The 15,000-nt window shown below is 36.1% G+C and overlaps 2 protein-coding genes across 2 annotated transcripts in view; one reads left to right on the top strand and one right to left on the bottom strand.

Annotated features, from left to right (window-relative positions):
• LOC125654652 (uncharacterized) overlaps positions 1 to 15,000 on the top strand; it is a 534,947-nt gene that overhangs the window by 87,434 nt on the left and 432,513 nt on the right. The window contains exons 4-6 of the mRNA XM_056143962.1: positions 3,641 to 3,689; positions 4,579 to 5,046; positions 5,357 to 5,599. Coding sequence (XP_055999937.1) covers positions 3,641 to 3,689; positions 4,579 to 5,046; positions 5,357 to 5,599 — 760 coding nt within the window. The remainder of the gene's footprint in view (positions 1 to 3,640; positions 3,690 to 4,578; positions 5,047 to 5,356; positions 5,600 to 15,000) is intronic.
• The window catches only part of LOC125654656 (GTPase IMAP family member 7-like), a 662,712-nt gene that overhangs the window by 349,131 nt on the left and 298,581 nt on the right, over positions 1 to 15,000 (bottom strand). The gene's annotated exons all lie outside the window — the stretch shown is intronic.

The raw sequence follows: 15,000 nt of genomic DNA, 5'->3' as shown, positions 1-15,000 counted from the left end.
TGTAAGCTTTTCATACGCTCGACTTCTTCTCCAGAACCACTGAGCCAATTTCAACCAAACATTGTACAAATCATCTTTGGACTTTCTGCTTCCATATGGAGTGCCCCAAGGGTCAGTTCTGGGACCAAGACTTTATGCAATGTTTGCGAAACTGATTGGTGAAATCTGCCGCAGAAATCATATCATGTATCATTGCTATGCTGATGATACGCAGGCATACTTAGTTTTTAGACCTACAGATACATGGAATGCTATCTCATCGCGGCTACATGAATGCTTAGCAGATATAAAATCTTGGATGAACGTCAACCTGCTGAAATTAAACGAAGAAAAAACTGAATTTATAGTGTTTACTTCGAAACATTCAAACGTTTCACCATCTTTTCAACTGTCTTTTGGAAATACCATTATTTCCAACTCGGACTGTGTTCGAAACCTTGGTGTTTTCTTCGACAGTGTACTTTCTTTTAAAAATCATATTAGTTCCATCTCTCGTTCTTGTTATTATCATCTACGGAATATTGCACGGATTCGTTCTTTCATCAATGATGATGCCTGCAAGACACTTGTATGTTCTCTTGTGTTATCACGCTTAGACTATGGAAATGCACTATTTAAAGGGCTACCCCAAACAGATCTGAGCAGGCTACAGACAATCCAAAACTCAGCAGCTCGACTTGTTGCCGGGGTCAGGAAGCATGACCATATATCACCGGTGCTTTTGTCCTTGCACTAGCTTCCGGTTGATTCCCGTGTTGAATACAAGATTTTACTACACACATACAAGGCACTAAACGGATTGGCACCGGCCTATATCAGCGACCTCATCACTGTGTACGAACCAAAATGATCTCTGCGTTCATGCAATTCACGATTGCTAGAAAAACCCCGCGTTCGTATAAAGACCTATGGAGATCGAAGGTTTGATGTAACAGCTGCCACACTATGGAACAGTTTACAGATAGACATCCGTTCGTGTGGCACTGTCAAAAGTTTTAAGACAAACCTCAAAACATATCTTTTTATGAAATCTTAATTATAACCATATTTTGTAATATATTCTTTTTTAAAGTAAAGGCTGGTTTGTCGCATGAACTCGTAATGTTTAAATTGTTTTATTTTATTTGGATATTATATTTTATGCTCTGATTAATCTTATCATGTTTTACATTTTACATTGTTAAAGCGCTTAGAGTAATTACAAATTATATAATGCGCTATATAAATGCTGCTCATTATTATTATTATCTTTGGGTGACAGGGATTCAAGTTTGTTCAAATAAAGGACCATGCCACCTTCAAAAGGGAGGTCATCACAAAAATAGAGTGAGGTCATTTAAAATTCCACCGCAATTTTGATTCTACAAATTTTACAGGACATTTTTACTTCAACTTTTGTTTTAAGATGGTGTGGGATATATGGTTCTGCGTAGCAATCTTGTTTTAATTAAAGTAAACTTTTATTTAGGCAAGGAATTTCTCTCTTTCCTGTATTGTCTATATATGAATAAAAAGTACCGAGAGTGTCCAAAATACAGAATTTTAGATTGAGGCCAAACCGTTCATTCCAATCTTGGCCCAAAGCGTTTTGCTCTCGATGAGAACCGTTCGTTCCTTATCTCAGAGTGTTCCGTTTTTACTGAGAACCGTTCCTTCAAAACCATTCAGCTTTCATTTCCCTGAAACTAAACCGTTTATTCCCAAACCGTTCAGCGTTGGTTCACTGGTGTAGTGCGCTTCAGGGTCTGTTACAATAATGAAAGGTGAAGATAACGAACAATCATGAATGATCAATCTCATAACTCCTATAAGTATTACAAAATAGGGAGTTGGGCAAACACGGACCCCTGGACACACCATAGGTGGGATCAGGTGCCTATAGGAGGAGTATAAGCATCCCGTCGACCGGTCACACCTACCGTGAGCCTTATATCCTGATATAGAATAATAAAACTTGTATATCTGAATACTGTTGAGAAAAGTGCCTCTGTAAAAGAAAATGAATAAAAACAACTAAACATGCAATCAAACTTAATGTATTTGTACAGAAGCACTCACTGAGCTCATATCTTAATGTGTACATGTATATCTGTTTTGTAAGGGTATTTCACTGAAGGAAATACATGTATTAAACATTTATTGCATGAATGTTAGGGAGATGTTCTGGAGATATGATGATTTATTCACCCAAGAAAAATCATTGCCTTCGGGGAATATGATTTTTCTTGGGTGAATAAATCTTCCTATCTATTTCCTGAACATTGGTACAATAAATTGTTTATAACGCTGAAACAAAGCAAGACTACAGGCATGCAATTGAAGTTACCATGAATAATTCCTCTGTCTCTCTCTCTCTCTCTCTCTCTCTCTCTCAAATGATGTGTACACAGTTGCGTATAGACATGATATTTGTAGGCTCAATCATGTGACTTGCTCAACCAATAGTATTTCAATAATAATAGTGTCATTCCCTTGAGGTAATGGAGATCTTTATTGATGATCAGTTAGATAGAAAACAATATTTCTATGTTTGAAAAAAAAATTCCAAATAATATCAGATCAACTGTGGAACCTGTCATTCTGATATCGATGCTGACTGGACAGTAGGGATTTTCTTTGAATTTTCACTGGTGAATAAATCCAGATACATTTTAGTTCAAAATTGTATCGCTGATGTAATTTGAAGCAATTAATCCTTCCACTATTGTGCACACGTTCCGTTTTATCTTATCCTGGTGATAAATATCAATCCTTTCACTCTGGAGTTCCATGTGACAATTAATGCAAAGACTTGACGCAGAACGAATGATGAAATACATGCATGGCGAGTGAACAATGAAAACAATGTGAGTGGTGAACGTGAGAGGTTGGGGAATGGTGAGTGCAAAACTGAATGCAGAGCGCATGGAGAGTGACGATGACTTACGGAGAATGCACGGTGACCAAACAGAAAAATTCTAATGAAGTAGAACGTTTCAGGGATTGTAACAATTGAACATCTTTAACTTTTTTTTGGATAACATTTAGTATAAAGCATCTTTGGGGCAAGGGGACATGAATTGTAAATTCCAAGACTCCTACACCCCAAGGGCCTAAAAGGCAGGACATTTCAAAAATCGTTTTATATACAACTGCAACTCTGCAAGAATAACTAAATGCAGTCAAGTAGAGCAGGAAGTCCTCTACCAAAATTGTAAATTTCATGATTTCCTGGTTAAAGGTTCTGACTCCAGGACATGGTCAAACTTGGCATATAGTGTTGATGTTTAAAACATTTAAATAACATTCTTCTTTAATGCTATTAATACTAAATTGATAGTAAAAGAATATCTAGACGGAACAGGTAACCCTTTACAAAAAATGTAAGTTTCATGATCCCAGGGATAAAGGTTTTGATGATCATAGTGATTAAATGTCTTTAACAATTTGAAAGACTTCCTTGATTTTGCTGATACTCTGTAAAAACTGTAAAAAAAAAAATATTAAGGAAAATCCGAAAAGGATGCATGTACCAAAGTACCAAAAGTGAATTTCACAACCCCAGGGTTCTGATTTGTATGACTGAGGGCCTGTGGGCCTCAACCTGTCTAAAAATTGTTAGTAGAATTATATCATACATTATTATACTGCATATTTTTAGGAAAGGTTTCACAGTGGCAGTCCTATAAGAATTGATGTACCAAGTGGAGGTAATTGTAGTGTTTGGAGTACTAGAGTAAATTAATCTACATGTCATACCTTGATACATTTTCATTGCTTGAACAATATGTACATGTATATCTTGCTTGCAAAATGCATGTTTAAGTTTTGATTTGTGTGTAGAAAATTGTGGAATTTGGCAAGTTTTGTGAACTCAATTGTATATTTCTGATTGAATTCTACTTATCATCTGTAAACTTCACAGTTTCATCTTCTTCTGATGGGCTAAATTCATCCAAACTTGCAGTAATGTATTCTTGGGTAAATTAAGATACACGTTCGATTATTTGAGTCACTCAGGTAACCTATAGCAATTGGTCGACATCTGTTGTACGTTAACAATGGAACATTTTTAACTTCTTGGTAAATACTCTTCCAATTCTTTTCAAATTGTTATAAAGCATCTTTGAAAATGTTTAAAGTTTAATAATATATATTTTACGACTATCAACAATCCAAGTTCGACAACTTATACTAATTATGCTTCTCGTTGGCTCAGATTTTGGCGTGAAGGGGAAATTTATGATGATGAAGCATCTTTGTGACAAGGGGGACATAAATTGTAAATTCTAGGACTCCTACACTGCCAGGGCAATACATTTTCAAAAATCTTCTTCTCTACAACCACACATCAATAAGAAAAGCAAATGTTTTACAAACATCTCGTGTTTATGTCCATCATTGGGTAACCGTTTAAGCACATGGGCCTCTTATTTAATTGAGGAACAATAGTAGAAAGGAACATCACTTTCGATCGCTCCATTAAAAAAAATATGGGTCTTTAATGATGATAGACATATTTTGTATTGTTGGGTTTTCAGAAATATTTTTTGTGTATAGTATGATGTGCAAGTAACTGACTGATTTTTTCATCAATAGATACATCTGAACTTGATGAGGGTTCACGGATTCTTCTATTTTCTATTTTGCTGATGTCAGACTACACAGTTAAGAAGAGTGATCAGAAAAGTTGGATATCCCTTCTCCAAATTCTGAGTAAAGCCTTCAAATCTTTGAATCCTGGAACAAATGTTCGAATTCGTCCATTTAATGAATACTTAACAGTCAGAACAGATGGTAGTGTTACCTTTTTATCAAAACGCCAACGTGATCAAGTGATAGACTTCATAGACTCACCTGAGTATGTGAGAGTATTTTTTACCCATGCTGATCAAAAGGCCATCAAAGAATACTGTAGAACTTCAAAGTATAAACCAAGAAGTGCAGAGAAAAGTATACGAATTGACTCCGAACTGAATGAAGAATTGGTAAATCGGATTGGTGTGGATATTTTGAACCATCCCACGATAGAAGACTCATCCATACACCAGTTAGTATCTGAAAAATGTAAGTGCAGAGATATGTTAACCAGAGTTGTGTGATTGCATATATACTATGATAAAAAGAATCTTGGACGAATAAGGAATTTGTCTCCAGTTTTTGGCATTCTAGTTTTCCTTTTGGCTCTTACAAGTTTTTTGTCATTTCGAATTTCCAAAATTTCGGCTTGAGCATCACTGAAGAGACATTATTTGTCGAAATGCGCATCTGATGCATCAAAATGGTACTGTATAAGTTTTACATTATACAGGTAGTGGACATACTATTGTGTAATTGTTGCTAATAGATTAGTTTTCCATTTGATATATATTTGTAGTGCACATACCTCTGGAGATTCTGTCACTAGGTAAAGATGGGTTTTCTTCTTTTATTGAGCTTTTGAAGAAAGGCTCAAGTGAAATTTCTCATGCTCAAGTGATGATTCTTGGTTGTGGTGGTGTTGGAAAAACAACTCTACTGAAAAGGTTAACAACAGAGCAAAGCATAGAGGATATTAGAAGGTCAACTGACTCAACGATCGGTGTAGACATTCGTCAAGCTGAAGCTAAAACATTGAAGGGTAATATTGAAATTTGATGTCTGACAGATTCTGTAAATCAGAGCATCCACCCATAGCATATAGAGTAGTATCTCTGCAAGGTCATTACAGTGATCTTAACCTTTTATGATCAAACTTCGGTATCAGAGGAAACGAGGACATTTCTTACCCCATTAGCTCACCTGATCCAGAGACTCAAGCGATCTTTTCTGACTGTCATTGTCAGCTTCGACAGCATTTCTATACTTTTTACATTTCCATCTTCTCCAGAACCACTGGGCAAATGTGATCAAAACTCGATACAAAGCATTCTCGAGTAAAGGGGCTTTCAAGTTTCTTCATTTCAGGATACATGCCCTGCTACAAGGGGAGATATTTAGCAATTTGCTAAAATAGGGGAAAGTTATTAAAAGAAGTCTTCTCAAGACCCACTGGAATGGAAAAGACAAATATTATGCGAAAGCTTCATTAATGAGTGTAGGTTCAAAATTGTTCAAAGCATGGGATAGGGTGGGGCCACAATAGGGGATCAAGTTTTAAATGGGTATATATAAGAAATATATTAAAAAATCTTCTCAAGAACAGCAGGGCCATGATTTGTCATATCAAAATGCAAGCATCCTCAGGTACTGTAGATTCAAGTTTGTACAAATCGTGATCCCGGAGAAGAATGTGACCTGAAAAGGGGATCGAAATTTTACATTGTGATTAATGTGAGAAAATCTTCTTTTCAAGACCATAAGGGCTGTGATGAGAGAGAGGAGTAAGATAAATCTTTTCTTCTCCAGTAAAGCCGTGTTACAGTCATATTGATATTGAAGCATCCCCATGTTGTGAAAATTCATGTTTGGTTTATAAATTGTAACCCCATGGGGTTAAGTTAGGGTCATGATGATACCAGGTCATGGGATTAAAAAGGGTGAAAATCATTCAAAAATCTTCTGAAAAACAGCAAGACAAAGGTAACTGAGGTGAGTGATGTGACCCATGGGTCTCTTGTTTTTAGTTAGGTTTTCCAGCCTAAAGTGGGAAAAGGGCTGTAACACAGTGCATGGTACCTTCTAATCTACAATGACTAGAATAGTAGGATTGGCTGATATTGCTGATATTTTCTACACATGCTATACTTTTGTTGATTTGTGTTCAATATTTCATTTACATCACAGATATAGTTATCATGTTATGGCGCTAAGTCCACAAATCCTTTAGTACCCCCTTATAGATTTTATAATATATGTCCCTCCTTTCTCAATGATGGTGTAGTGAAAATTCCACCGTTGCCGAATGCAAGTTTTAGGTAAAGCTGTATATGTTTTCACTGGATATATTATGAGCTATAGCCATTTAATGTTTTGTAATAAAGAAAGTGGAATTAATGATTCCAAGTCTCAAATTCACAGAAAATTGAATCATGTAATTTTGATATGCTAATATGTTTGCGTTTTCAGCTTTAAATTCAAAAGAAAAAGAAACTTTAAAAGTTGATCTTTCCAAAGTTACTGCAAAAGAGAGATATATCGAAAAGGAAATTCCACCAGACAGTTTTTCATATACAACACTGAAGAAAAAAGGCATGAAGAGTAAAATGCCGATTTCAAGCAGTTCCGAAAGCTGCATGGAGCAGGAAGAAGAATGGGCTGATGGTTCTGTAGATTTAGATAGAGGAGAAAATGAGGATTTAATACAAAGCAAGGATACCCATGATTCACTCCCTGTATCAGAGGCCACTCAAGGAACCTCATCTTTCACAGGAAATGATGAGCCCAAATCCAAAACCATCCTAAATTTAGTTTCAGCCTTAGTGCGCAGGGAAGGTGATGTGGATGAAACTATCGACTTTTATGACTTTGCGGGACAATATGTGTACTATTCAACACATCAGCTTTATCTCAGTCGTGCTGCATTTTATATCCTTGTGACAGACATGAGCAGAAAGTGGGAGGAAAAACCTGGAGTGTTGGAGAATCGGAGGGAACATCTGATGTACAGAGATTGGACAAATGAAAGTAAGAAATAAACCATTGCACATGTGTATATGTATTAGTCATCTCAAGTGTTCTAATCTACTTGGTAAATACTTGATTATACATAAAGGAGGATTTCACCTGAATTGTCATGTAGTACTATGGCCCCTTTGAAAACTCTCAAAGAAAGAAAAAACAAATGTAGACACTGAAACTGATAACACAAAAAAATTCTAATAAAATATTTTACATTAACTGGATAAAAAAAAGTTTTTCTACAAAACACAAAAAATCACATTTAATATGTTAATTATTCAACAATATGGAATTTATGTCATCTGATCTGCTCTCAACTATTTAGAATTTGCAATCTTTCATAAATTCTTGTAGAATATCTAAACTTTTGGCTGGAATCCATACAGGCGTTCTCAAGAGAAGACCGACCATCAGTCATTTTAATAGGAACACATGCAGAAGGGAAATCTGATGAGGTGAGTTTGTAATGCTCTATGATTATTAAATTAAATAAAACCTGATAAAAGCATTGGTACATTCTTTTTTAGTTTGTAGGTTTTCATTTTTATGGAGTGCCAAATTAACAACATCGCAAATAATTGAAGATATATATTATACTTATTTATTTGAAGATATGTTTTATAATTCATTTATTGCATGCAAAACTGTAGATTCCTTATTTTATGCGAGTACTTAATTTGGCAAAATGACTCGTATACGTCTAATCGCGTAAACAACAATTCGCGTGTCGTCTGATAATCAAGAGTTCTTGTATGTATTTTAAATTGATACGTACAACACTCGCAATTCTTTGTTATGTAAACAAGGCTCATGTCATGTTTTTGTCTACGTATAGATTGCTTGATTGAAAATATCCTGTGTAAAACAAAATGAGATGTGATAAACACTAGAAACTGTTTGATTGTGTTCTGAATTAACTTATAATTTGAAAATAAAATCTGCTTTGAAGGAAACTTTTACTAGTACATGTGTATACGAGTATTTTACCTTTGTAAACAAAAACATGGCATGAGCCTTGTTTACATAACAAAGAATTATGAGCTCTGTGTCGCTCTTGTAACTCGACAACTAACATTCACATTTTTGCACATTTTATTGAAATGTTCATAATTTGCATAATCATGGACAGGTACAATTTAAAATTATACCATTAACTAACCACCATACTTTTCTGGGATATTTTCAGGAGAAACACAACCACTTTGTTCATCTGAGAGCGGCTTTGAAATCTGAGGGACTCCTTGATCTTTTGTCTGATGATAGAGAGTTCTTCGTTTCATTTGATAGTGATGATAATTTAGATGAAATTAGACGATGTATTAAAGGAATTGCCAAAGATCACAGTAATTGGAGTCGAAGAGTTCCCAATATTTATACACTATTTCAAGAAAAGTTTAAAGAAATTCAAGACCATCAGAAAGTTATGGCATTTGAAAATGTTATGACACTGCAGGAAGACTTTCCTGTAGATATAAGATTAGAAAAGGAAGACCAAATCAGGTTCATGTTGAATTTTTTCCATGAGATTGGTCTTATTTTGTACTTCGACTGCAAGGATGTGAACAAGTATGTCATCCTGGATGTGAAATATTTCACAGATGCTTTCAAACGCATAATTACAGTAAGGAGTAATACCATGCCAAAAGTAGCGAAAGATTTCCCTAGACAGTGGATCACTTTCCAAGAGAAAGGAGAGCTGCCAGATGCTCTATTGGATGCAATTTGGAGTAATGAAGGTGATCTAACCACTCCATCATTTAAAGCTCACAAGCATAAGCTCCTTTTGTACATGAAAGAACTTTGCTTTTTGACAGAAGTCAAAGCGAAAAATGGATCACTTTTGGTGGTACCCTGCATGAACACTGTTCAGTTTTCGTCTGGAATGTTCAAGAACCACCGCAGAACATCTGTTCTGTGTTTTCAGTTTCCTGCTCTTGCAAGTATGATTTTTCACCGACTTGTGACATGTTGTGCCAATACATTGTGGCCCATTTCAATGGAGAGAAGAAAATCGTGCATATTTCAAAATGTAATGATATTTGAACATCGTGACAGATTCATTGCTGTTGGGAGTGTCCATGACACAATTCAATTACAAATATTTGATAGTCGTACTGATGATAAGTATGCCAGGGAGAAATCAAATACGAAAGTGAACATTGAAGTAAAAGAGGCTATCATGACAAGACTCCAAGAGATTGTTAACATTATTGGTGACAAATTTCCATTTACTTGTAGGTATAAATGCAAAGCAACCACTTTCTGTGATGAAAACAATGATTGTTTTATACCAGAGACTGGTATTGATTGGTCTACAGAATATATGTATTGTGAATCTTGCCCAATGAGCGAGAAGGAAAGAATTAATGTTCTTGAATTGGTTTCATACTGGAAAAAGGTCTGTAGGAATATTTTCATCTTATATCAGTATGAATATTGAAAAATTCCAAGCATGTTTGGTGTTTAATATATTCCTAGTGTACAATTATTAATTATCTCTTTTACAGTCTGAAGACAAAGAATCCGACATTGATGCAGGTATAATTTTCAAAATGTATGCTGAAAACTATAAAATCATTTTTAATTTCGCATTATATTTAAGGATGTTAATTCCTGAGTACCAAGTATAAGATTCATTAAGTATTTATTATCTACATTAATCTTTTGTTTATGATGTATTTCACAATATTTGGGGAAATTGGAAGGCTCTCGACCGAATGGTCGTGGGTTAGAGTCCTGGCAGGGCTGACGTTGTGTCCTTGGAAAAGGCACTGTACATGTATTTCCTCACTCCACCCAAATGTAAAGGGGTACCTGGCTATAGACAGTGATATATAGTGTTAGAATGTTAGTGATCTAGCACTTGTAATGGCAGCTTGCACTGTATGCTTCCTAGGAGGCTGAGACAGTTCTAGATTGATATAAGGTCTGCTGGGGTAATAATGCATCGTAAAGCGCTTTGAGCAGCATACGCTGGAAAAGGCGCTATATAAAACCAATCATTATTATTATTATATATGTATACCTTATACCCGGTTTAAGGAAAAGGTTCCTTATTTCAACAGTTTTTGAACATGTTTTAATCACGTATTACACAAATAGGAAACAGGCTAATGACTCTCAGATGAATGTGAATGTTGTAAAAGTCAAAGTCACTAAACACAAATGTATGAAAAAATCCTTCATTTAAACAATATTTCAACAGTTATCGATCATTGTATGAGTCATGCATCATATTAAGTTCCTGAATGGTTAAATAGTATTTAGGGAGCATCCATCAATTTACTGATATTCTTCTCTTATTCACGAGTGTTTTAGTAAAATGTGTTCAGGCGTCATGGGTTTTCCTACTAAGGTATCATACAGATTGCAAGATGGCACTTGATCATATTTGTAAAATCATGCATGCAGTTTACATGTGTTGTTCAACTTATTGCTACGGTTTTCAAGCTAGAGATTTTTGTACAATGGTCTTTTGATGGCTGCAGTATTGTATGAACTTTCTAGTCTGTTCATCCATCTGTCTGTTAGCTTTTTTGTGACGAGGTTAATTCTTTCACACTATGAGGGCTATGGCTATCAAACGTGGTCAGCTGATACATCTTGGGAGGGGTGTGGCAAAAGTGTTAGGCCAATGTGGCCTCCTTCTGGATTTTTTAGGTCACCTGAATTATTCAGGTGACCTATTGCTATCTGTTTTTGTCCGTCGTCGTTCGTCGTGCGTCGTGTGTTAACATTTGAACATTTTCAGCTTCATCTCTGAAACCCCTGAACCAATTTCAACCAATTTTGTCATATAGCATCTGTGGGTGGAGGGGAACAAAAATTGTGAAATTCGTGGTCCCTGCCCCCCTGGGGCCTGAGGGGTGGGGCAAAAACCATCAAAATGAGTGTAGTTTTAAAAAATCTTCTTTACTCCTGGACATCAAGAAGCCAAACTGTGGGCATAATTATAATGAGCGTTGAGCCCTCTACCAAAATTGTGAAATTCATGGCCCCTGGGGCAGGGGTTCTTGTGTTAGGGTGGGGCTCTATTGGTCATATAGTGAAAATGTAGAAATTCTTTGAAAATCTTCTTCTCTGTCTCTGGTATTAAGTAGACAAACTAATAGCATGGTAATGATGAGCAAGGATGCCTCTTTATACCCCCCGCAACAAGTTGTGGGGGGGGGGGGGGGTATACTGGAATCGGGTTGTCCGTCCGTCCGTCTGTAGACGCAATGGTTTCCGGGCTTTAAAGCATTATCCTTTCCACCTACCGTCACCATATCATATATATGGACTACCCATGGGATGAAGATGTTCTCTATCGATTTTGGGGTCAAAAGGTCAAAGGTCAAGCACATTGGATATCGAAGTAGCAATATGGTTTCCGGGCTCTAAAGTGTTATCCTTTCCACCTACAGTCACCATATCATACATATGGACTACCCATAGGATGAAGATGTTCCTTATCGATTTTGGAATCAAAAGGTCAAAGGTCAAGCGCACTGGATATTGAAGTAGCAATATGGTTTCCGGGCTCTAAAGCGTTATCCTTTCCACCTACAGTCACCATATCATACATATAGACTACCCATGGGATGAAGATGTTCCCTATCGATTTTGGGGTCAGAAGGTCAAAGGTCATGTGCACTGGACATCGAAGTAGCAACACTCAGAAAAGAGGTAGTTTATACCTATTACCAACACCCTTTGGGAGATTGGGGTAAGCGGGGGGGGGGGGGGTATTCTTAGTGAGCATTGCTCACAGTACCTCTTGTTAAAAATTGTGAAATGCATGGCCCCTGGATCAGGGGTTCTGGTGCTAGGGTGGGGCTCTATAAGTCATATAGTGAAAATGCATTATTTCTTTGAAAATCTTCTTCTCTGTCCTTGGGTATTAAGTAGACAAACCAATAGCATGGTTATGATGAGTAAGGATGCCTCTTTCAAAATTGTGAAATTCATGGCCCCTGGGTCAGGGGCTCTGGTATTAGGGTGGGGTCCTATTGATCATATAGTGAAAATGCATTTTATTTCTTTGAAAATCTTCTCCTCTACTGCTGGGTATTAAGTAGACAAACTAATAGTATGATAATGATGATCAAGGATGCTTCTTTCAAAACTGAAATTTATGGCCCCTGGGTCAGGGGTTTTGGTGCAAAGGCGGGGCTGACCACATAGCTATTCAATATTTCTTCCATCCAAAAGTAAAATTCTCATATTTAAACACAAACCTAATTCAAACATTGGAAGGTTGTTACATGATACTCAGGTGACCTATAAGGCCCCTGGGCCTCTTGTTTACTTCCACTAAAGTTTGATGAAAGTGAGTTTTGAAAATTCTATAAAACATATTAGATTTTCTAACATAAAAATGGTGTGGGGAAATCAAATATGTATTCTAGACACAATCACGTTAAGTTAGACCTCAGTATTTTTATTTCTAAATCTATAGTATTTTCTGCACTTTATTCACGCTTATCACAATGTGGGTGCATTATCTTTACATAGTTTTGGTTCAGTTCACTATTATGATGGTGACATTTTCATTATCAGGGTCTTCCATCTGCTGTCATTGGATGAAAATGACTTGTTTGCTGTAGATTTTGAATTTATTCATATTATTATTGTTAATTTTGATGAAAGGTGAAGATAACGAACAGTGATCAATCTCATAACTCCTATAAGCAATACAAAATGGATTGTTGTGCAATCACTGACCCCTAGACACACCAGAGGTGGAATCAGGTGCCTAGGAGTAGTAAACATCTCCTGTCAACCGGGCAGTCACACCCGCTGTGAGCCGTATATCTAGATCACGTAAACGGAGTTATCGTTAGTCAAAATCAGTGTGCCAAGAACGGTCTAACAATCGATATGAAACACGTTAGACAACATTTGACCCAATGATAGGTTGTATTGGCAAACTAGATCGTTATAACAACAAATAGAATTTGCGAAATGGTGATTTTAAACGAGATTGTTGAAACCCCAGTACCATCAACGTGTCAGTAGACTGCTTCAATTTAAAAACTGACCGTACGCAAAACAACCTCTTGCGTATCGAATAACGAATCAGTTGAGAGATATAAACACCATATGTAGGGGATAATGGAATATATCTACAAAAATATGGGACATTGATGATGGATAAGCTGAAATCATCCCGTTTATCCCCTCTTGTGTGTCTGTGTTTGCCCAACTATCTATTATGTACTACTTATAGGAGTTATGAGATTGATCACTGTTCGTTATCTTCACCTTTCATAAAGTTGAGTTGTTAGTTTGCCATTAATATCTACTTTCAATAAAAATCTTAATATGAAGCAGAAGTGAACGATTCTGTGGTGTCTTTTATTTCGACATATGAATGAAAGTTATTATTATTAATAGATAAAACATCGTCGATATATCTAAATGTCGAATTGAAGGCCACAGCAAGAGATTTCTTCTCACATAGAAGTTTTTGAATAAATTCTGCTTCATATGAATATAAAAACAGGACAGGTAGCACCCGAGCACAATTCGTGCCCATGGGAATTCTGACAGACTGTTAGAAGACCTGATCACGAAAGACCACGAAGATATTGTCAATGAGGAACTCTAGCATATTTTTTTTTTAAATTTCACTTTTCTTAAAAATCAGAGTGGTATTAACAAAATAGGTTTTTGGATGACTGATCACTAGATATGAATATTTCCGTTTTCCATTTTTGTTGAGGAAGCAACTGTCTATGATGCCAAAATGTCTAGTCTTCAAGTTATCGTGAGGAATGGTCGTGTAAAGTGTTGAAAAGTCTTACGTTTTGATGTTGATTTGAGAAAAATTTTGCCATTTCAATTTTACTAAAAGTTTTAAGAATCCACATATGATTTACACCATTTCTTGCATATATAGAGGCACAGTAAGTTTGAAGTTTCTCCTTCACAGCGGTTGATATTTTCGTGAAGAGCAATACGGGGCTTGGTAGAGCATTTACTGGATCTAGCAATGTATATTTGTAAGGATTTTTATTTTCATTTTTACATGAGGTAATGCAGTAGTAGCTAAGGTGAGTATTGTCTGTCGTGGACCTCTTGTTCTAACATGTCTAAGCAAACAATAAAAAGCATGGAAAATTATATTAGATATATTGACATATCAACCGAGGATCCTTACTCCTGCTACGTTTACCTTTCATTCCTCAGGCTACCACGATCCCTCTGTCTTGATCAAGTAATGAAAACAAGAAATTTTTAAAATAAAGCTTTGCAATTCAGGCATATTTGGCATAAAGGTTGCTGATGACCAGACTGTTTGCAATATAACATGACGTGGACAGTCTCTGCTTTACAGACCGTGAGTTTCACAATTTTGGTAGAGATTATTTTTTCAGTTTTACTCTCTCTCCAGTTTGATTGTTTGACGAGTAAAGGAATGGCAATATATGTTCACTA

This window comes from Ostrea edulis, chromosome 7 (assembly GCF_947568905.1).
Source record: "Ostrea edulis chromosome 7, xbOstEdul1.1, whole genome shotgun sequence".
Classification (NCBI taxonomy): Eukaryota; Metazoa; Mollusca; class Bivalvia; order Ostreida; family Ostreidae; genus Ostrea; species Ostrea edulis.
Note: the sequence above shows the minus strand (reverse complement) of the source record. Positions and strands in the feature narration are given on the sequence as shown.